This window comes from Gavia stellata, chromosome 13 (genome assembly GCF_030936135.1).
Source record: "Gavia stellata isolate bGavSte3 chromosome 13, bGavSte3.hap2, whole genome shotgun sequence".
NCBI lineage: Eukaryota > Metazoa > Chordata > Aves > Gaviiformes > Gaviidae > Gavia > Gavia stellata.
This window is the reverse complement of record NC_082606.1, coordinates 23,352,659-23,376,149: the sequence shown is the minus strand read 5'-3', so window position 1 is coordinate 23,376,149 and position 23,491 is coordinate 23,352,659. Positions and strand designations below refer to the sequence as shown.

General features: G+C 48.0%; 1 protein-coding gene and 1 long non-coding RNA gene across 7 annotated transcripts in view; one reads left to right on the top strand and one right to left on the bottom strand.

The window, feature by feature from the left end:
- Nucleotides 1-642, bottom strand: part of LOC132317988 (uncharacterized) — a 32,621-nt gene extending 31,979 nt beyond the window's left edge. For both annotated transcript variants that reach the window (XR_009484263.1, XR_009484262.1), the window contains exon 1: nucleotides 611-642. This is a non-coding gene — a long non-coding RNA (uncharacterized LOC132317988). The remainder of the gene's footprint in view (nucleotides 1-610) is intronic.
- Nucleotides 558-23,287, top strand: ANP32A (acidic nuclear phosphoprotein 32 family member A). 5 transcript variants are annotated; one of them, XM_059823773.1, is made up of 8 exons: nucleotides 558-747; nucleotides 16,518-16,667; nucleotides 16,816-16,938; nucleotides 18,471-18,669; nucleotides 18,895-18,975; nucleotides 20,560-20,624; nucleotides 21,662-21,719; nucleotides 21,931-23,287. In XM_059823773.1, the coding sequence occupies exons 1-8, from the start codon at nucleotides 694-696 to the stop codon at nucleotides 21,990-21,992; spliced, it is 792 nt and encodes a 263-aa protein (XP_059679756.1). In that variant the 5' UTR covers nucleotides 558-693; the 3' UTR covers nucleotides 21,993-23,287. The 5 variants fall into 5 exon arrangements, with proteins under 5 accessions (XP_059679756.1, XP_059679755.1, XP_059679754.1 ...); XM_059823772.1 differs by having other exon boundaries at nucleotides 18,889-18,975; nucleotides 20,527-20,624; nucleotides 21,659-21,719; XM_059823771.1 differs by having other exon boundaries at nucleotides 18,877-18,975; nucleotides 20,527-20,624; nucleotides 21,659-21,719.
- Nucleotides 23,288-23,491: the final 204 nt, after the last annotated feature.

The following is a 23,491-nucleotide window of genomic DNA, read 5'->3' as shown; positions in this document are numbered from 1 at the left end:
GCCGCCGCCGAGGAGATCGGCGCCCCTCCCTCGCGCGCCGGTCCGCCCGCCCCCCCCCCCCGCCTCCCGCCTCGCGCTCTTCCCGCCCCCCCGCCGCCGGCGGCCCGCGCGCCATTCCTCGCGCTCCGCCGCCCCTCAGCCGCCCCGCTCCGCACCTTTCCCTCCCTCCTGGCTGCGCTCCCCTGCCCGGGCGGCTCCGGCTCTAGCGCCGCTCCCCGCCCCGCGCCTCGGCGCCTCCCCCAGGATCCGGCGGCAGGCGGGGGAGCGGAGCGGCGAGCGGGGAGGGGGGCGGAAAGGCAGAGCGCACCCCATCCCCACCGCGGAGCCGCCGCCGCTCCTTCCCCATCAGCCACCAGCACGGAATGATCCTCCGCTCCCAGCCGGGCTGTCCCCCTGGCCGGCTGCGCCGCTCCCCCATTGGCTTCCACCGCCCCTTGCCCGCCCCATTGGCTCCGGCCTCGCGCTGCGGCGCCGCCATTGGCGCGGACGGACGTCAATCACGCCGGAGCCCCCGGGAGCGCCCGCCTCCGCAGTTATCAGGTTAGTGTTCGCCGCGGTGCTGGGGCTCGGGATTCCGAGCGGAGCTGGTTGAGCCCTCAAAGTCCCTCACCGCGCTGGCTTTGGGGGGGTCTCCATCGGTGCCACTGCGCGAGCGGAGCCGGGGACAGCGAGCGACTCCCGCCAGCCACGGACATGGACATGAAGAAAAGGATCCACTTAGAGCTGCGGAACAGGACGCCCTCAGATGTAAGCAATGCAAAAAAAAAAAAAAAATTAATAATAATAATAATAAAAATCCATCCCACATTTATTTTTTTTTTTGGGGGGGTGCATCCCAACCGCGCGCGGGGTCGGGGGGGCGGCGGCGGCGGCGGCGGGGGGGCGGCCGCCGCCGCCGCTGCCCTTGAGGTGCCTACCTGTGTGTGTGTGTGGCTGTGCCCCCCAATTTGGGGGTGCCCGGAGGGCGCACGCGTTACCGTCTTGGGGGGGGGGGGGGGGAACAACTAGAGGCTGCTCCCGAGTCCGCCGGCGTGCGATGCCTTCGAGGGGGGCTCGCCGTGCGTTAAATAAAAATAAGTTGGTGCTCCGCGCTTGGCGTGTTTAGTTCGCAAATATTTGTAGTGGGTGCTGGGCAGGGAGAGGCAGGCAGGGACTGCGAGTGAGTTGGAAATGGTTTAGTTTAAAGTGCGTCTTCATTTCTTTGCAGTGATCAGGCAAGAGAGACTGGGGAGCCATATTTGTAACTTTGTAGTCCTCATGAACGCGCCCTTTCTCTCTCTCTCCCTCTCTCCAGATGCTGAGAAGATAAAAGAAAAGAATTTTAAACCAATGCTTAGCGTTTTTGGCGATCGGGTATCGCCGCCGGTAGCGCGAGCGTTGAATAAAAAAAATATTGCAAGAAATAAACGCACTCTCCACCCCCTCCATCCCCACACACGCACAAAAAGGCTGGATGTGTGCGTGTGCGTGTTTTTCTCCCCCCCCACCCCCTTTCCCCCGGGGCCGGACTTCAGGTTGTTGTTCCGCGTCTCGCGGAATAAACGAGAGGGGGGGAAACTTTGTCAGGACAAAAAAAAAAAAAAAAAACCACCGAAAAACCCAGCCCAAAAGAGTCGGCGGCCGGGGGGTGCCCGAGGCAGGCGGGGCCCCCAGCCCGCTCCGGCGGGGCGCGAACTCGGGGCGCGGGGAGGCTGAGGGCAGCGGCGGGGAAGCCCCCTCCCCTCCCCGCCCCGCCATCCCCCGGCGGGGCCCGCGGCCGGGCCCTTGCATAATGGCCGGGGAGGGCGAGGTGTGCCCCGGCCCCGCCGCGGGAGGGGAACGGGAAGGGGAAGAAGGGGGGAACGTACCTCTCCGGGGGGCGCTGAGGGGAGGGTGGAGGCAAGGCGGCGGGACGCGGCCCCGCGGCTTTTCGGTGGCCGAGCGCGGTGTCCGAGGGACAAAGGCGGGCAGGTCGATGTAACCTGCTCTTTAAAGTTTAAAAACTCCTGGGCGAGGAGGACGGGGCGGGGGGGGGGGGTGGGGAGGAGGGCTCCCGCCACGGCACACGCCGCCGTCCCCGGCGGGCGGTGAGGCGAGGCCCGGCCCGGCCCGGCGCGGCCCGCGGGGGCTCATTGTTCGGGCGCGGGGGGCACAATGAGGCGAGCGGGGCCGGCCGCCGAGCGCCCCCCCCGCCCCGCCGAGCCCTTCCCGGCCCCGCGCTGGCAGCGCCACACCGCAAGTAGGACGCGGCGCCATGTTTTTTTCTTCCCCCCCCCTCCTCCTCTTCCTCCTCCTCCTCCTCCTCCTCAGCTGCGGCGGAGGGAACGGCCGGACGCGGGCGGCGGCCCGGTCCTGCCCGCCCCGCCGGGCCCTCAGCGCCGGGCCGTGAGGGGAGCCCCGCCGCCGCGGCCCGCCCGCCGCCGGCTCCCGCTCTGGGCAGGCCGGGGGTAGCGGCGGTGTGTGGAAGTGCGACATGAGGCGTTGGCGGAGGGGGCCTTCCCGCCGGCACTGCGGCTGCGGCGGCGGGGCCGGGCGGCGGCGGCGGAGGGGCGCCCGGGCGCCCTCTCCGACATGACTGCCAGCCGCCGGGGCTGCCATTTTGTCGCCGCCGTCGCCGAGCGCGGGGCGGGAGGAGGCTCGTGACGACCGCAGCGGAACGAGCCAGGAGGGTAAAAAGGCGCCGTCGTCGTGTCGTCGTCCCCCCCCATTATTATTTTTAATTATTTAATCCCGCGGGGGCCGCTGTGGGGCAGGGGGAGGCCGCCTTCCCGCCCCCGGCCTGCCGCGGGGACCGGGCCGCACCGGGCCGGCAGCGCCGCCGCCGCCGCACCTGCCCGCCCCGCCCCGCGCCGGCAGCGCCCGCCCGGGCGGGAGCGGGGCCGGGGGTGCCCCTGCAGCCCCATCCCCGGGCAGGGAGCGCGGCGCTGGGAATACGCCTTCTTCCTGGGCAGGGCCCTGCGGGAAGGTAGGTCTCTGCTTTTGGGGCTCCTTTTTTTTTTTTTTTATTTATTCTTTTTTGGCCCTTCTTTTCCCTCGTTTCAGTCGAATTGTCCATCGCTCCGACTGCTGGAGGCTTATTCACCATTTTAAACACAGACCTGCCGTTGAAAGACTTGACCTAGCCTGTTAGGTATAAACTGGACTTCTTTTTTTCCCTCCACGCTTGGATTTTGTTCAGTTTTCGCTCTGTTCTGGCTTACGCCAAAGCAAGTTGAGAGAGCTCTGATCTGGTGGGGGTTCGCTGTTCCCCAGTAACTCAGAAGTCAACAGCAGTTCGTTGTAAAATAAGGCTTATTTAACCTGCCACTTCTGCTTTTTCCCTGCTAGCCTTTAACTCTGTTGACGAGTTAACGTGTATCAGTCCTCCCAAGGTAGCGAAGGTGATCACCTCCGTTATAAAGCCAAATCTCTCTGGTTTTGTACAAAGGGGGAGCAAGATGCCATTTGGGAATGCAGTTCTGTTTAGAGTCCGCTTTGTACAGCCATTGATTACAGATGCGTGCATGTGCTTTTGTGTCGTGGAGAATTAAGTGAATGGTTTGAAGTCTGTTTCTCTAAAATACCTATTAAAATTAGCTAAATCCAGCTAGTGCTTTAGGTAGAATACTTGCAACTGGGGGTCAGAAGCAATTCTAATGCCAATGTCATTTATTTATGGATTTTAGTAAGTCTTTGGGCATGAACAGGATGGTTCTGCAAATTGTTTTCGTTAGTCTCTGCTTTGATAGATAGGCAGTATTTCTCCTTCTGTGGGGGATCGTTATTTCCAAACTTCTAAGTGTAATGTAAATAAATCTCGGTGAAAATAACTGTGAATATACTTGTTTTGGAGCTTCTGCCCTATCTGCGCTTAAATTCTGCGGTACGTATTTAATATATCCTGTTCCCAGAGCATACAGGATCAAAACTTTCTGTAAATCAAAGTTAGATAAGAGGATGTTGATAAGGTGTTGTGGTTCTTTCTGAGCCTGTATTGATACTTTATAGTTTGATCTGGCTAATACGGTTCTTGTGTAGAATACTGTGTGCTGTTGTGCAACTGAGCTAGCTACTTCGAGCTGTTAAGTCATATATTCCTGTAAGGTTTCGTGTTGACTAATAAAACATCATATAAATGTCCTGAAGTGGATTGTATAGGAGCTATTTCTTACTTTTCTTCCTCAGCCTCTTTTTTGTTATGGGTTTTTTTCTTTTTTTTTTTTTTTTTTTTAATTCTCCCTCCGTCTTTGTATGAATTCAGTGTTGGTGAGAGGTCTGGGGTTTTGGTGCTTGAAATTTGGGGGTTTTTTTGTGTGTGTTGTACAGCCAGAGTTGAGCTTGTGCATCTACTTTCTGCCCAGATGCATCAACTTTTTATCCCATTAACATTTAATGGTCACTTACGGTAGTGCACTTGCTGTAGCCTTTGTCACTTTGCTTATCTTACCAACGTGGTTTTCTATTATAATTAACTGCCTGCTAGAAATGGGCCAGGTACAATTATTTTACATGGGTTTCCTCCAGAACCGTCAGCTGATAGTGATGTAACTACTGACCTCGCAGAGGGGGTGCTGGCCCCAGGCATGTTTGTGGCATTCTTGTCCTGTTCCCATCGTAAACTCATTAGTAAAATGCAAAGACTGTGAAACAAGCTCAGCGCTAAGGCTCTTCTCAGCCGTGTGACACGGAGGTGGGTTTTTGAAATTATGCACAAACCTCATCCCCTCTGGTTTAGCGCTACCATGCCAGTTCATTTAGTCTGAGGATTTAGTGCTTTATCAGCTCAAAATTGTGACAGTGATAAAATACTGACTGTAACATTGAGTATTTCTTACAGTTCTTCTAACTCTGTGTTGCACGTTAAAACTTCTTTGGCTGGTTTTCTGTAGATTTTAACACTGAGGGGAAATACGGTGCAAGCATCTATACAAAGTGTTCTTTCAAATGAAGAATATAAATAAAAAGGCTCTTTTCCCCAAGCTAGTTCCTTGTTGTGGTACTTGCAATAACAGTAAAGAGTTTAAAGTGACACGTGTCACTTTAAAGACCTGCATTTAAAAAACCATTTTGGTCTTACATACGGGTGCAGATACATACTTTTTTACTTTCCACAGGCTGAACAACGTCAAAGGGGGAAGGGGATGTACTCTAGGTCTGAAACAGAGTGGGATACGGTTGTATCTGGGGAGGCATGAGATCAGCACGTACATACTCTGTGTGGCGTGTGCAGATTATCATGGATTTTTGCGGACTTGTATCACTTAACCACTTCTTGTAACTGACAGCAGGGTGTAAATGTACAAAGAAGTAGCCGTTTTTTTTTGCAAACTTCCCAAGTTTGTATAACAGCTGGTTCTCATGGCTCTGAATTCCCAGATGCAAGCCTCTAAAATGAGTATCCTATCGGGTGGATGGATGGATGGATGCTCGGCTTGGAAGGACTGCAGCCCACAAAAATCAGGCTGGAGGATGGGTGTACATATGAGCTGTCCTCACTGAAATTCAGACTAGTTTCACAGCTGACTAATGGGCTGACCAGGGAATTATTTGGCAAATTCTCCTCTCTTAACCTGGACCAAGTTTTAAGCACAGGAAAGGAACTATGAATATAGAACTGAAAAACACCGGTATGGATCTAAAACTGGTTGCCTAATTTTCCCATTTCTCTGTGATGCTGCTAGAAAGCGGCAATGGTAGATTTTTACTTTTTTTAACCCTCAACTCTTGAGAATTCCTTTTTGACCAGCAATATGTAAAGTGCAGTCACAGTTACAAAATTTTTTGTATGATTCAGGTGCATGTCCAAACACTGCTTTGATAAAAATGTATTAAGAGAAATAGCTGGGTTTTAGTTGATGTAATTGTGTTGTAGTCCATCAAGAAACACATCTCCTGAAGAAACAAGGGTTCTTGTCCTGCCTGCGAAATGAAGCAAGTTGTTGAAACAAGGCGGGGGGGGGGAGGAAAAAACCCAAAACTTCTTAATACAAACCTTCTAGGGTTAAGCCTAGCTATTATAATCCATCCTTGCAGCAGGATTTGTGTGTTATATATCAATAAATAGAATATACCTTTCTGCTGTTCTACTCTACACCAAAACCTCCTGAATGTTTCAAGGTACCACTAATCACATGCTGGGGTTTAGGACTTTTAACTACAGTAAAAGATACAATATTTGAAAAGACCATGTTATCTACATCAGTGATGCCTCTTTAAATGTACATTGAATGGTGGCACAAGTATCAGTGGCTGTTTTCTTAAGTATTTACATCCCATAAGGCTGATGTTGACTGAGGCTTCCCGTTTCATTCATTCTGTGGATTACTCTCCCCATCCTCCTGCCGTAAAGGTACAGGTATTGGTAAGTGGGAGAAGTCTGAAAATGAAGAACCGGACCTGTGAAACACACGTGGCTGCTCCATCTTGAAAGTTTTTTGAATTAATTAAAAGTAAGGGAAGGTTACGGGAGTAGTTCTGATTTGCATGCTGGAATCGCAGGCACCTCTGGGATCCCAGCACCCTGTCGGGGGGGGAGCAGGACTCGCCTGGGGTGCCGGGAAGGGAGGTCCTCTCCTTGCCACCCGCCCGGGTGGGCTTGCCATTTGTGGAGCGCCTGATGGCTTTCAGCAGCCTTGACTGACAAACAGCTCAGCTCAATGAACCAAACCCTGTGTGTCCGCAGTGAGGTGCAAGTCTCAAATGGGAATAGAGAGCAGTGATGTTTTTGTTGTGCTTTGGAGTGATGGACACTTCTCAGCTATTTATGTGACACTGCTGGACTTGTTCTGCATATAATTTTTTTCCTGTCTTCTCTCTTGCTCTGCCATCCTTCAGACAAAACAGCTAGTAAATATGTAGTCTGTATTTTTTGACTAGGTTGCTAAAATCAGTCCTGAAGCCCTTGCACATGTATGCATGACCTTTGAAATATTTCCAAAAAGAAAAAAAAAAAGCCTTAGTGGTTTGCCTTTACGCCACTGTGTAAAAGTTGTGCGCGATATTGGAGCACTCACTCATCCATCGACTCGGTTTATTGAACACTTTCCCTTCAAAGCCATTAAAAAAGCTAGGAAAAGCTTATCTTTTGCAAGTATGATTTGCCAGTGCATTCTGTAGCAGCTGACATCTTCAGAGACTGCTTTCCGTATTAAATATGCAGCTCTTAAAATTAGTCTTAATTTAAATGCAGTGTTTCTTTTTTATGTATGTCTCCACATCCATCCTTTGTTGCTGAGGGCAATTCGGAGTACGTGCAACTGAACAAACTAAGCGGTTCAGCTAAATGCTGAAAATTTCCAACTGAAGAATTTTCAAATTAAAGGAGCGATGCAATCTTCTGGTTTGCGTCAGTTTTATTTAATAATGGTTGGCAGTGAAGGAAAAGCGCTTTGGACGTGGTGTCAGGCACTCTGTTTCTCAAATAGAGAGAAGCTGAGGCGTGGAGCTGAAGTGACCTGTGCGAGGTCACCCACCCCAGCCAGGAGCAGAGCGAAGTGCTCTGCCGGTATGCGATACCGTCGGTAGAAAAGGGAGAAGCGAGCAACACTAATGTGAATATTAAAAAGCCTTTAATGCAAAGATCAAGGAATTTACGTATTTGAAACAGTCTGTCTAAAGAAATATTTGGAGTTTTTACAGAGTTATGCTGCTAACAGTAGAAACAAAACCAAACGCTAGCTATATGCTTTTGAATGAAACAGCTTTCCGTGTCCCTCAAGTGTGTTCTCGACTTACTAATTAGTGTGTTGCTTATGCATATGGCTATACTGACCCTTGTAAATGTGTGAAAGTATATTTATGTGACTCATGGGGTTTCTTGGTTGGGGGGTGTTTTTTGAGAAAGACAAGGGTAGATTATTCTTTCTTGAAGCTTTTTAGTACTGGAGAAGCCTCGTAATGAGATACGAGTGTAAAACGTAGTCAGAATTGCCAAGACTCTTCACCCTTCTGCCACTGATGTATTTCACGTGGACCTTTAGTTTCTCGTAGAACAGGGCAAAGGGACATAAAATTAGTTGGAGCCATATGTATTGCTCTCAGGGTTTATAGCACAGCTATGTAAAATATTAGAGGGTAGAAAAAGTAAATGTATTGATACTGAGCCAGGTTTTTTTCTGAGCTGTGCAAGCAGCCTTAAGCTGTCTCTGAACACAGAGCAGCTTTGATTTAAACATAAAAAACCAACACACACAACAACAACCAAACAAACAAAACAACAAAAATGTCCTGTCGGTCCTCCCCTGCTCCTTCCCTTTTGCTGGGGTAGGGGTGATGCAGGGTCCCCCATACATAACGAGTGGTCAGCAAGGAGAGGGCACTACCTGTGCTCATCCTTTAACAACAACAGAGCCCAGCTTGAGGGGAGTTGAAAAGGTGGCCTTAAACTGCTATTTTATTGCATCACTTTGAACTTGGGTACAGCGATTTAAGAAGCTGCTTGAGTCCGGACTGTGACAGGTGTCCACAGAGATGCCCGTGCTGTCACTGGATCGTTCTTGGTCCCTAAGCTAATGTTTTCATGTAATTCCTTGGTTGCACCCTCATCTGGAGTAAATCCGAGTTTCTTCATCACGTGATTGTTGGATCAACTAAATTAAATACAAAGTGTTTGCTAGGGTATAGCTTAAAAACACAGAGTAAACCCGTATGAGAATGGTGGCATTGTCATTCAAAGACGGCAGCATCGGGATCCGTGCATGTCCTTGCATATTGGTGCTTGTAGTGAAAAATGTGAGGGGCACCAAAACTCTATCGGCATGATGCTCAAAGTTCAATTTTGGGCTTCTAAAACCCTCTACTGAAGTGTTTTAACAGTATTGGTGGGTGTTTCCGAGAAAGAGATGCAGAAGAGGAATTCAAATATGAAAGTTTGATGGGGTTGCATCATTTGGAGAAACCCTAGATTAATTTTGAGGTCCGGTAGTAGTTTCACATGACCTCGTTGGAAGAACTTGGAGTTCCAGCTTTGTTGAATGGGTATAAAATAGGCAAAAGAGTTAGAAGTGGAGCGGGTTGCCGTTGAACCAGGCTGTGCTGGAAGCTGGTTTCGTTCAGCAGTTGCGAATTGCTCGGTATTGAAGGGGCCAGTTGCGGAGTGCTGGTGGAAGGGATGCCTTTGTTCACGCGTGGGAAACGCGCCTGGGGGAAATACTGTAAACTTCAGCCTGGGGGAAATCCTGTAAACTTGAGCCTGAGCTGCTTTGAAGTCCTGACAGGCGCCTGGCTCTGCGGTGAGGCTCTGCGCTTGTACCCGGTGTCTGTAATGGTGGTAATGGAGCACTGCTCAAAATTACAAGGTATACGCATTAATCCCATCCAGTCCCTTCCCAGCTGTCAGTCACTGCCTCTGCTAATACAATTCTCAAGTACTCTGGCTGCTAGATATCTTGCCCCTATCTCAAGGGAAGTGGTTTATGTTACGTGGCCGTTTTCTGCGCAGCATTTCTCGCTGCCCCGGGATTTGCAGATTCTTTGCCCAATACAGTAATGACTAGAGCATGTGCAAGGTAAATAGTCGTTGGCCAACTAGTTTAAGACGTGTACTGCAAGTGAGTTAAATCTATTTATCTCATCTCAGATACTCATAACAAAGGCTTGAAGGGATGTATCAAAATCCAAAATCACATGTTGGTTTGGCAAGGAAAAAGACTTTATTGTTGTCACCTGCGGTTGGTGTTTGTGAGCTTTATTCTGGTTTGCTTTTTACTTGTGTATCTTGGGGGAGGAAGAGGATGCCAACGCTATTGGAATTTTCCCCTCCCTGTTAATTCTGTTTTATGAATTCAAACTTTAAATTTAATTCTGTTTGTGGCTAGATCCTCATCCCCGAGCATCTCCACCAGGCGATGCCCAAAAGGAGCAGCTGAGGATTGCCCCGCTGAAGGGGACTCCCCCGTGGCACCAAGCCAGCGCAGTCGGTGCCACGGCACCTGCCTCCTGTCCCTGCCTGCCTTCCTGCCTGTGGGCAGCATGCCAGAGGTAGGAGGGGGCACAGGCTGAACGGGCAGCGCTCTGGCAAGCCTGGAAGGGCTGAACAGCTCTTGAGGTGCGTCTTAATTGACATACAGCAGCCCAGTAGCTGCTCTAATTTGAGCTAGAGATTATTCTGCGCTCCTCTGTCTCTCACTGTTTTCCACCAGGAGCTGAACTTGGTGTAGCCTGGCTCTGCTGTGTGTTTATATCACAGGTGGCACTGACGTGGCTGAAGATCTGTCTTGAACGCAGGTGGCAAATGGCATGTGGTGCTATCTTCGTTTTAAAAAAAAAAAAAAAAAAAGAGCTCTTCAGGTTGGTTACATTTTGGTGACCACCTTAGAGCAGAAGTTACGTCGCGTCTTTGAGCCGTCAGAGCAGCTTCATTAGCCCAAGGTATTAAGTAGGCTGTTTGTTTAAGCATTTTTTGGCCCAGTCATGTTTCAAATAATATCTGAAATGGAAATTATGCAATGTTTCACTCATTCCAGTAGTATCTTGGGGGAAGCTTGCAAAATTGAGCATGGGGAACCTCATATGCTTACCATCACTGTGGAGCTAAGCATGAACGATGGGCCGCTTGCGAGACGACTCCTCTTGCCCATTATCGTGAGCCTTGTCAAACCCATGCCTTCCCCAGCAAATGAGAACGTCGTGACTTTGGAGGGCTGGCTTCTCTTAAACTTTGCTGCACAAATCAAGTGGAATAGAAACCTAAGGAGATCCATTTCTGCTGAAGGATCCCCAAATCTGCGTGAGTACAGATCTAGAATACAGTGCAAGAACTAGAAGGACACAACCCTTGGCAGTCTCAGCGATGCAGAGCTTTGAATGGACTATCCAGGCTTTTGAGACCAAAAAAACCCCAAAGACAGAAACCCAGGTGTCTTGAAGAAATGTTGATGCATCTGAGGGAGAATAAAACTGTCTCTGCTTTCAAAAGTAATTTGGACTTTGCTTCCACGTACCACAGCAGGCTTCCCTTGCTCTCTCCTCCCTTCTTCCAACGGCTCTGCCCTCCTCCAAATGAAATTTCCGCTGGGTTAAGAGGTGCAAAGGACTTCTATCAGTGCTCCCCTGGATTGTTTAGTAAGGAGCAGTGCAAGACAGAGTTAACACCCTCATCTTTACCTGCTTTTTTTTCGATTAAAAACGCTACATAGCGGGATATTCCTGTCCTAGGGGTACCATATGCAACATACACTTCAAAAGCACCTGGTCCATTGTGCTGAAAATGAGATGTTACAGCCTTTGCTGTTTCTGCGTGTAAAGCCAGCAGAATGGTATTTGTACTTGTAAATTTGCCTTTTATCTTGCAAAGCTCATATTCACGACTGTGTCCTTCTGTCACCTTGTTAAACCTTCAATTGCAGATGGGTGTTCGGGAACTTAGTCCCAAGTTCATGGATCTCCCTGCCCATGGGTTGTGGGCTTCCTGAAGTAGAGACTTTGCCTTTTTACCCATTAGAATGGAAATGTGGATTAAACGTTAAGGTGATAGCATATGCGGCTTAATAGTTTGTGTGTAATTATATTCTATTGATTGTGTACGTGTTGATAACTCGAGAGTACAGTCCCTTTCAGAGGGACAGCCTGCAGTGGGAAAGGGAGGCAGGGGTACCGTGCACAGCGAGTGAGTCCCAGATGTCACTTGTGATGACTCCCATGAAATCCAGTGGCTGTTTACACGTGGTTGCCTGTACTTACCCTAGAAATTGGTTGGAGTCTCACAGTACACCCCATGGCTATATTAAGGATACCATACACATGTTTGGGAGCACAGCTTAATGCAGTAACCATACTAGGAAACAGATAAGAGTCCCTGGTTATCAAGCAGGCAGTAATGTGGAGTGTGATGTCATGAAGAGAGATAGGGGATGCAGTAATCCACAGTTAACAGCGCAGCATGCATTAACAGAGATGTGATGTCATGTGCTGAAAGCGTCTGGGACGATCAGAAATAGAAGCTGGGATGACCACAGGAGGACAGGTCCAAGGCGTCTGGTCTGAAGAGTTTGCTGGAGAAGCAGCAATCTGCTTGCTTATGTGTGACTGCGGAAAACTAAGGACTGGTACCAGCAAACCACAGAGCAACGCTCGAGCAGAAGTACGTGGACAACCAGGAAGCACCTGCTCGAGCAGATGGCACCCGCTGAATGGAGGAGAGGTGCAGCAGAGCCCTCAGCCACCCCGGGAAGGCAGAGGACGAGGCAGAAGGGCAGGCTGGGGGAGAAACGCTCGGCAGCTGAAGCTGTACGATGCGGAATATCCCTGCCCAAGCACCTGATGGTGCCTTATCGTAAATGCTATCGGGGACATGGTTATGTACTACGGGAAGCAGCCTAGCCACCTGCTTGTTAGGTTTTCTGCTAGACATTCACCTGCGGGTGCTTTCTTAGCTGTTTAGGTAAGTATTGCGGTGTTATCTGTGGTGGTTGGTTACCTGTGGCATGTTGCTCTTCCGCTCTTTCTCACTATGTAGCAGTTTTTTGGGAGAGGGAGGAAAGATAAGTACAGCTCATGTTGTCTGTCTTGTACTAGTACTTACTTGTATTAGTACTTACTCCAGTTAGTGCTTTGATTTGCTTATGCGTTGTGGCATAGACAGTGATAAGGTTGACCCTATATTCTGTGAGTTGAATCATCTTGTCTTCGATGTAGCTAAACATGAATTAGCTGAGGGCACTTATTCCCTTAGCCTGTGTCTCCAAACAAGTTCATTCAGATTGTCCTCCCTAATTCTGACTGCTTGTCTACATGTCTGTAATATTACAGAGACTGCAGTGTGATCCAACTAAATTGGTTCAGAACAGCTGAGGCCCACTCATCTCGTTCAGGTATATAACAGGGCTCAGAAAGGGTGCTCGCCCAGGCTGCTTACATCAGGCAAAGGTTTATTCTGTGTTTTGGTGACAGAATATGAGGAAAGAGATGTAAAAATTCTGGTCTTACTGTGCGTTTTCAGGGAAGTTCAGTAGATGTTTGGAGAGTGATTCAGGAGCTGAAATTTTCCTTAAGATTACAAAGACTTCTGAAAAACAAACAAGGAATAGGTTTTTAGTCCTTCTGTCATACTTTTGTGGTAGTGAGCTGTTTTAGATGGAACGTAGCTTTACTAAGGTCACCTTTCCGCTTCTCCCTCTCTGCGTACTGACACAGTTATGTGCTCACTAGCTGTCAAAGCTGTAGTGTGCCTGGATGAGGCCCAGCACCCTCATAAGGGGGCTAAGGTTTGAGAAGAGACCTCTGTGCAGCAGCCCGCGCGTTGGAGAAGTGCCCCATTAATAACCCAGAGGGGCCTTGGAGAGCAGTGCCCTCTCCCGGGGGGGACGGCGCTGCCTCGCCGGTTAACTGCACGACAGCGAGTTCTTAAGGAGGAGATGGCAAGTCAGAGTGGAAGGGGAGGGGAGTGGCATGTGACAGACTGTAGGCCGAGAGGCTATGGGCAAATAGCTGCGGGTAATTTTAATACTTGTGAAAGCTGTATAAGCTGGCGGTAGTTTCTACTGCTCGTACTATATGCAAGAGAGTTGGGTACGATGCAGCCGTGAGCATGCAGATGGCAGTGAATTTGGGAGAAGCCCCATCAGCCCAATTCATCCTCCGTTTGCACACATGTATTTTCTACAGGATTCTTAAATCTCCTAGAACGTAAAGCCATCTTCATGTTGGCTTGAATTTTATTTAGTGGAGTCACGTTCTTTCAGAAGCGATTCAGTGTGTCAGGATACCTCTGACCACATAAGCACTGACATTACAGTGCTGCAGTTGCGCTTCTGGAGCGTTAGGAGCTTGTGCTCTGCTGTTTCCTAAACGAGCTCTTCGATTCCACCAAGCTTTCTACCACTTGAACACCTGGCCGGTTTTATCTCATGATAGCTTCCCCGTGGAGCTGTTTTGACTGTACGTTTGCCCAGTGTCTTGGTACTGCGTGCAGCGAAGAAGAGAGCATTGCAGTTCTGTATCAAACAAAGTTTTCTGAAAGGTAGAGAGGAAACAGCAGTCTTGCTCTGAAAAGAGCAAACTAAAAGTGGGAGCCAGTTGGCTCCTCTGCCGCTGTATTACAGGGTTTTTCTTCTGCATCCATGCAGCTATTTCCAGCCTCCTCCTCAAATCTCCTCTTTACCCCCGAGGAAGCTTTGTCCGATTCCCCATTTGCCTCTCCTCCATCCTGCCCTTGAGGAGGATGAAGGGATGGATGTCCCACCTCCTGGGGTGAGGGCAGATGCTGTTTCTTTCTCAGCGTGAGGTTTAGGTGCTGCTTCGCTCCATGGCTTTGGTCTGCTGCATAGCTCAAAGCCAGAGCTGACCCTAAACTGTGCTGGCTGCTGCAGCTGCAAGCATTTTCCCTCCCTGAACTCCCTCCTGCCTTGCTTCATTTTCCTATGTGTGCTCTTCCAAACTTACTTTGCAAAGAGGACAAGGCAAAAAAAGACCTCCGGGCTCTCCAGCTGTGCACCAGCGTGGCGCGGTTGGCACCCTGCGCTCTCCTTTGCCCTCCTGGCTCCGACATGTGTCTGTAGGTGGGTGCTGTCTTGGATGAGCCACCTCGCTGGCCAAGGGAGATAATGGGGCAGGCAGGGGCCTCGTGCTGGTGAGCAAGGACACAGATAGGGGGAAATACAGCTGCTGTACGGGCTGGGTTTGGGGTGGACCTGCTTTTATTTTACTTCTTTTTTTCCCCTTTTTTTTGGTTTTTTTTTTTGGCGGGAGCTCTGTGTGTGTGTGAAGCAGATGACAGAAAACTCTGTATCTCACTGGAGGATCCTGATACTTAACTACTCTTACAGTAAGAAGATACACATGTTTGCCTTTAAAATGGTTTTCCTGCTGTCAAAATTGCTAAGCAAAGAGGGTTTTTTGTAGTTTGTTTCTGGGGTTTGGGGTCCATCCCCCCCCAGCGGAATAGATGTATGTGGGGTCAGGAGCATCTGGCTTGATCTTTGGTTTCTTTTAACCAGCCTAAAATTCTTCTGGAAGACTTTTGTGTGGTCATTCTCTATCATAATTCTTCTAGGAAAATTGTAGAGTCCTGGAAAATGTATTTCCTGTCTAATGCTGATCCTCCTACTCTCAATGAATCACTTGTACTCCCGTGTTGCTTTGGGCGGACTTCCCTATTGACTTCAGTGCCTGGGATTTAATTAGAAATCTAGGGATGTTATTTGGAGCTATAAAACTACATAGGAGTCTTCTCTGTGCAGCGGGATTACAGTAATAAAAAAATTAAGAAAATTAAATATTTGCATATTAACTGTCCTTGGTGTGAACTGAAGAGTTGCTTCATGTTTCTGCGTACGCCACTCTTGCAGACTTGTTTTACCCCTTCCTCAGCGTAAAGCAGCACCCACTCCCTTTCCAAACCTGTAAGCAAACCTCAGGCCCAGGATGGGGTCTGCAGTGCGTGCCGAAGGATGGGTTTTCCTGGGTGTTTTATAGGGGAGAAATAACCCCCAGAAATTCTGTCAGTGTGAAAATGGATGTTCCCGGAATGGGTGGGCCCTTCCTGTGGAGTCACGCTCCTCGGTCGCAGAGCTTCCCCAGGGCCCAGGAAAACTCACGTTAGCTGCTAAGTGACTTGACTCCCGTAAAGCTGATCTGGCTTTAGGGTAAAAAGGAGTGGTTTTATTCAGGGTGGGGCATATTTAGGGGCTCTCTTGCATTGATGCTGTTGTTTAGTGTCTGTTGAAGATAGCACCTGCAAAAAGAGCGGTGCTCTATTTAAAATGCCCAACAAAACCCGGCAGCCTGTGACTTGCCGTACACACCCGTGGGGCTGCCCGGCTTTGGCTGTCAGGCGGGTGCTGTGCTGCTCAGGCCCACGGGGACATTATCTTCACCTCTCTCTCCGAGCCTCCCTGCTGCAACAGGACTGGGAAGATAAGGGCTACGCTGCTGCAGCAGCAGCTGCGCTCACTGACCCTCCCCTGCCAGCATCATCCGACACATCCCTTGTAATTCCCCAAGAAAGGAGTTGCCTCCATGGATCTCTTTTCCTAAAGTACCATCAAGCTACTGTAATGAGGAGGGGTGAGGGTAGACTCCAGCAAGACCTAGTTTAAGATCACCAGTACCTACTTCAGGTTTCAGGAGTGTCTGAGCAGACGGTGATCTCTCCACGCTTGAAAAGCTCGAATAATTTTTGCATGCAGAGAGAAGCTATTTTAACAACTGATGATGCGTTGTAATAGCACACGAGTTGTACAGTGTCAAAGTTGTAGGTTAGTTTAAATAGATTGTTTTCGAGTTTTTTAGAATGGTTATTGCTTGCATTTACCAAAGATGATGCCTCTTCTAGTAACCAAATCAGTTAAGCCAGGATTGATGTTTTTGAGCCGTTTACATTGTTTATAGAACAACACAAAGGTGGGCAGTTGAAGCACAGCCAAATATCTGTGTTTCTGAAATGCTGCTAACCATCCCAGCACAAGTAGGGGTCAGACACTGAAAATAACCTTTCACATACTTGCCGCTTCACTGGAATACCTTTCATTTTTGCCTGATCTGTGTCATCCTTTGCTTATGAGTGAAATCTTTATCCTCCATGCCAAACATCTTATGCACATCGTGCATTGTTCTCTTTCCAGGTTAAAGAACTCGTTCTTGACAACTGTAGGTCATACGAAGGCAAAATCGAAGGCCTCACAGATGAGTTTGAAGAGCTGGAATTCTTAAGTACAATCAACGTAGGCTTAACCTCAGTTGCAAACTTACCAAAGTTAAACAAACTTAAGAAGGTAAATAAAATGTCCTGTGCCATATCCCTCCCTCTTTGCACTGTACTGCACGTGTAAAATTGTTTGTATAAAAACGTAATTTAGCTGACCAAACTGCTTTGTGATACATGTTTGCACTAAAAACTCAAGATGTTTATGTGCCTTCTAGCTCGAGCTAAGCGACAACAGAATCTCAGGAGGACTGGAAGTGTTGGCAGAAAAGTGTCCGAACCTCACGCATCTAAATCTAAGCGGCAACAAAATAAAAGATCTCGGTACAATAGAACCTCTGGTAAGTTGACACGGTACGGGGTGAAACCAAACCCCATTTTGTGATGAGCAGAGGCATTTCGGGCTTGGAAGGTCCGAAGCCTCTTGCAGTGGAGAGTCTTCGGTGCTTATCTCTCCGGGCAGGTGGCTGTGGGGCTCAGCCTGGCCCCGGGCGCTCTCGGAGGCCTGGCCCCGGGCTATCTCGCCGGCCTGCCCCGGGGCTGTGCCGGCAGCGTGAGCGGCTGCTTCCCTCTAGCGGCTGCTGCTCCGCCGGGAATGGGCTCTCCCCGTGGGCGCTGCGGCAAGCACCGCGGCTTTCCACAGTGGTGTGGGCTGCAGGTCTGTCTCCCAGACACTCTGCCTGAGCTTGGTGTGTTTTCCCTGAAGCCTTGGGTCTAAAATCACCAGCCACCGCTTCCACCCAGGGGTGCAGTGTCTGCTGGTGGGGGTAGGGGCCAGCTGCAGCACCCTCTGCCACTGTACTGGGCTTGCTTGCTGCAGCTGGGCAGAGGTCGCTGAGCTTCCAGCTCGTTCCTGCTGGTTTCCATTACCTCTCCTGCTCATGGTCATTATACTTCTTATTTCAAGTGCTGAGTTCAAGTTTGTCGGGTTGCAGTTCCAAAAAGCACCCAAATGTTAATTCTGGTGGTGCTATTTTCTAGTTTTTTGTTTGTGCGCCCTTTGCTCTCCAGAAATGAAGAGTTTCAGCTCATGCTCATTTCCCAAATACTTGCTCTTGAAATGTCTCAAGGAGCAGTTCTCAGATGAGTCCATCTTGGATCTCCTTTCCCCCAGCAGAAGGGGAGAGCAGAGCAGTTAAACTCATGTAGCAAACAGATGAGAGAGAGGTTTGTAACTGCTCCCAGTTTCAGGCTTATTGTTTTCCTGATGCCACCGTCGCTCTAAATGCTAAACTCCAGAAGGGAGATACTTCATAAGACGTGATACAAATCCTCAACTGCTTGTGCTTTTATTGTTAGTACTTCGAGGTGCTGTGGGCAATACAGACCTCCTCCGCCAGAAAAAAAGAAATTAAAAACAGGAATTGAATTCCTGTTCAATTTCTAAGCCTTTTTGCATTTTTCCAAAGGCTAAGGTATAATCAATGAAATTTTTAAAATCTCTCTTAGCAAAATTCTTGTGTCCAAAGAATGGTCTGTTTCTTCTTCCACTGAAAGTAGTAGTTTAAATGTACATGACTGCTGGCTCCAATATCTTGCCTTGTGCTTTAGGGATAACTGACTGCATTAATATTTATTCTTGGCTTGGCCCCTCACAGCATGTGTGATTTTGGACATTACCTCTTTCCCAACTTCAGTCTTCTGCTTGCAAGATGCTGAACTTGAGAGAGAACATCTTCCACTCTCGGATACCAAAGCAGCAATGGCCAGGGATTGCCGATTTCTGTTCCATGCCAATTTAGTAGGCAGAGACCAAAATGACCCTTTCGTCATGAGAAGCTCTTGAGCACATTAAGTCTGGCTGCTGTTGCATTCTCTGCTCTGCAGAGAATTACTGTAACACTGAACTTCAGAGACTTTTCTTTCTTTGCAGAAAAAGTTAGAAAACCTGAAGAGTCTAGATCTTTTCAATTGCGAGGTAACCAACTTGAACGATTATAGAGAAAACGTATTCAAGCTCCTCCCGCAACTCACATACCTCGATGGCTACGATCGGGATGACAAAGAAGCACCGGACTCTGATGCAGAGGGCTACGTGGAGGGCTTAGACGACGAGGAGGAAGATGAAGATGGTATGTGAATTTGTGCTACTTGGTGTACGTAAGTTAAAAGATCGATATGCTGCCTAGTACATTTTGCTTCCAGCTCTGACTTGTTGGCAAGAGAAGGGTGTTCTCAGCAGCTCCTTCCTGACTGATGTAAAGGAGAAGTACCTCAGTGTCCTCTGAAGGAACGAGGGGAAAGGAGATGGGCAGGGCCTGAAAGAGCTACTTTCTCAGTCTTATCTCTAGTGAAAGATCGGGATGACAAAGAAGCACCGGACTCTGATGCAGAGGGCTACGTGGAGGGCTTAGACGACGAGGAGGAAGATGAAGATGGTATGTGAATTTGTGCTACTTGGTGTACGTAAGTTGTAAGATTGATGTGCTGCGTGGTACATTTTGCTTCCAGCTCTGACTTGTTGGCAGGAGAAGGGTGTCCTCAGCAGCTCTTTCCGGCTGATGTAAAGCAGAAGTACCTCGGTGTCCTCTGAAAGAACAGGGGGAAGGAGATGGGCAGGGCCTGAAAGAGCTACTTTCTCAGTCTCATCTCTAGTGAAAGGTGGGGAGTGAAAGGGTGGTAGAAGAAAGGAGCCAGGAGAAAGGAGTAAGGCACAGAGAGAGTTCAGGGAGCAGTAAACCCCAGGGGATGAGGACATAGGGAGAAATGGGTAAGAAAGGATGGCATGCACACGCTGCAGTTTTTCAGGAACCATGTGATCAGGGAAGTATGAGCAGTTGCGTAGAGCCTGATGGAAAAGGGTAGGGTGGAGAACCAGAGTGGGCATAGAAAAAAGTAGCTGAGTCAAGGAACTAAGTAAAGGAGCCAGGGCATTAATAGGAGTTTGTAGCTGCTCCGTGAGGACAAAATGAACTAGTTGGGATCAAGCAGAAGAGAGGAGAGCGTGTGTATTGAAGTCTGTCGGGGGCAAGCTCTGAAAAGCACTAATGAAGCAGCAAGCAACGTTTTAATGTTAGGAAAATGCACGGTGGGTCCCACTGTGCTGTAGGTGCCGTTCTGCCTCCCCGGCAGACTGCAGTCGGAGGCATCAGTGTACCAGTCGGATGAGTATCCGGCTGAGTTGGGGGAATTTGCTAGACTCTTCAAACCCAGCTGCACAGCAAAAGCAGAATAGCTGGACTTGCACTTTTCCCTCGAGTGCGGAATGTGAGCTCTGGTGAGAGGGGTGTGTGCTGCAGCAGCGCCTGGCAGAGGGGTGCATTCAGCCGGGTTCGGCAGGGACAGATTCTCCTCATCAGAGCGCAAGTCTGGGCCTGCATTCAAATGCATGAAAAAGCTCCAAAACACCATTCCTGCAGCATGGAAAAACACTTTCTGGTTTGTTGCTTGGGCTAGTTGCATTTAATCTCTTTCCTCTTGAAAAGAGATTGCAAACCTGTAAGACGGATCGTGTGTGACCCTTTTGTATTGCTCTGGCGGTATAAAGGCGAGGGGTGTCCCTTGGGGAGGGTTCCCGGTGCATGGCTGGCTTGTAAAATTCTGCTCTGTCCCTGGTGGGAGCAGATGGACGCTTGCAGATGAAGAACTGCAAGTGTCCCAGGGGCTCGAAAACGCATATTGGTAGGGAGAACTGAAGCAGCGGAAGCCAAAGCAGTCCCAAGGCTGCCGTGACTTACTGTCAAGGCCCCTGCAGCCTTAGAGCAGCCCAGACCATGGGTGCAGCTGCCACACTACCCTGTCACTAGGCTAAAGAGGCACAGGACTACGTCTAGCCCTGTCTAGCAGCTGGAGAGCTGCCTTGAATTCTGTACTGCCCTTAAGCAGTGCTTCCAGTTTGCTCCTTGTGTCGGTCGGAGGTCACATCTCGGGTGGCAGTGTTGGAAAAAAGTAAACTTTAAATGTCTGAGTGGTTAATCTTGTTTGTATAGAAGAGGAGTATGATGATGATGCTCAGGTAGTAGAAGATGAAGAAGATGAGGAGGAAGAGGAGGAAGGAGAAGAGGAGGATGTGAGCGGAGAAGAGGAGGTAAGGATTTATGCAGTTAATAGCAGGTGTGGAGTGAACATTCTCTAACTGGGATTAATTGGGCAAGAAATGCACCAAATATTGGAGGCTTTTAGTACTTGAAGTGTGTGCTTTCTTTTTTACTTGAGAAGCATCACAGCAGGGGGGGGTGGGGGGGGGTGGCTTTGAGGCATGCCTGTCTATGAGCCAGCTGCCACCTAGTGACCATTGACATGAAATCGCTCTGTTTATTGGGCTGATGTCAAAAATACTATCAGGAACGTCTGCAGACCTAGTTTGTGGGGCCTTTGAAGGGCTGGGGTTACAGCCTCCGTAGAGATGAGAGCGTGGTACATGAATTACTCACCCTGTGCTCTCGGAGCAAGGTTCCTCCTTGGGCATGTACCTTGTGATTCTTCAGGATGCTTCAATTCTTAGTGCAGTCTGGCTCCTGTGTGTAGGGTGTGCTGAGCCAGTCATAGTCTGCTGAGACTTTGCTGTTAGCCGAACCGCTGGGAATGGGGCTAAAATTTGACTGTAGGAGGTCGTATTATCTGTCCTCTGGCCAAACAGTCTTAGACACTTAAGTGCCACTCCTGAACGGTTGGTCAGCCGCTTCTCAAAACCAACAGCAGCTCCTCAGGCTCTGGAGATGTCTGTTTGTGTTTTAACTCTCTTTGACCCTAGAACATGCGCCTTCTCCTACTCAAGTCATCAAATTTTACTAAACTCAGGACATCATAACAAAATTCGCAGTGACATACCAGCGTGAAGTATAAAACCATTTTCTCAGTGAAGACTTGAAGCTAGAAGTGGTTGCTGTGATTGCTTGTGATTTTCTGCATTGAAACTTGGGCCAGAGTCCAGTTATACTGTAGCAAAAAACTGCACTTATATAAGTGCGTGGGAAGTGTCTGCCTTTTTGTTTGGTTTTTGTTTAAGATGCTTCAAGGACTTTCTCTCTGTTGTAAAATGCTGTTGAATATTGCCAAATTGTGAAAGGTCCTGCACTGAAATCAGCTTTTTTAATCCTTTTTTTTTTTTTTTAAATCTAGGAGGATGAAGAAGGCTACAACGATGGTGAGGTAGATGACGATGAAGATGAAGAAGAGCCCGGTATGGCAGTAATCCAGTTTTTGCTAGAGATTAAAATCATAATAATATTTTTTTAAAAAAGTAAAATACCGTTTTCTAGAAAAGCTCATGTTTGTATTCCTGCTCCTTTGATAGCAAGCCAGTTGCCAAAGTAGAAGCTTGTTGAACTTGTTCAACTTCTCAGCAGCGTGAGGGAGCACTCATATCATTCAAGTTGTGTTTTATTTTCTAGATGAAGAACGGGGACAGAAGAGAAAACGAGAACCTGAAGACGAAGGGGATGAAGACGACTAAACTGAATAACCTATTTTGAAAATTTCCTATTGTGATTTGACTGTTTTTACCCTGTATTTCCCCTTCCCAAACCCCCAACCTTTTTTTTTCTTTTTTTTTTTCTTTTTTTTTTTTTCTGATTGTAATGTTGCTGTGGGAACGAGAGGGAGAAGCAGACTGGGTGGGCAAGGGAATAAAATACTATTTTTACTGCCACTCCTCCTCCTATTCATTTTAAATATTTTTCTTTTTGTCCCTCTCTTAGTCCCTGTAACTGCAATAGTAAGTATAAACCAAGTGGTAATTTGTTTCTTATTATTGGAGTGGATAGTTTGACATCTTTTAAAAAAAAAAAAAAAAACAACACAAAAAAGACAAAAAAGTTTAAGATCATTGGATGATACCCCAAATACACATACTCTGTTCTCAGACAGCTGAATAGCGTTGGTTGTTGGGATTTTTCCACCGCTGCCAGTCACTAAATACATGGTAAGCATTTTTTGGGGGATGCTGCGAATCCAGGCAAAGCATCCCTCCACAGCAACAGGTGTGAGAATGGCATATTGATAAAGTGATTTCTTTGTTGCCTGTCCGTGAATGACTGCCATTTTCAGCCAATGCTTTCCTGGCTTTTGTAGGTACCTTTTATTTTGCTGTTTGTAAATAGTGACCAAATGTTTTTGTTGGGGTTTTTTTGGGGTGTTCCTTTGGATCTGGTTTGTGGGGTGAATTTGCAATCCTCCCCTCCCCACCCTTCCCTGCCCTGTGTGTTGTGTGTTTTCCTTTCTGTTTGTTTTTGGGTTTTTTTGGCTAGGGTATAGCCAATACACTGAAAATGGCAGGCATTTAAATATATATATAAATATATATAAAAAGTGTTCCTAATTCCTGAGTTACTAGTGAAATGAATTTGACAATTGTAATAAAAAAATGTTTCAACCCTTTTAAATAAGGTGTGTACTATTTTGGTCTGTAATATATAACACCTAGTCAATTTTAAGTGATGAGAAACTACTTCCACTTGTGCTATATACTTTGAAAATTTTTACAAACCTGAATACAGGAGGCAGTTCAGCATGTAGGGTAGGAGGTTTCTTTTCATACACTCAAGCACGAGATACTAATACAAAATTGTATTTTCTTACCTAGTGGAAGTCAGTAAAATGACTGAAAATACCTAGTGAATGTACAGTTTTACTTTCATATCCCTCTTTAAAATAGCTTTAGAAGTGACTTGTATTTCCTAGTCAATATTTCATCTGTATAAATACATTTGCAACAGTTTTTTTTTTTTTTCCCAGAAGAGCCAAACTTTGAGTTTTATGTCTGTTTGTCATTGATGAATTTCAATAAATCTTTTTATACAATTTTTCTGTGGCTTATTTGAGTAAAATGGGCCACTGGGAAGGAATCGCCTACCTTTTTAAAAAGGCATTTACTAAGCTATTCTGGTAAATTCCCTGATATTTTTAGTAGCTTGATGATACGTTTTGCTCCATAAAAACTACTTCTAGCCATGG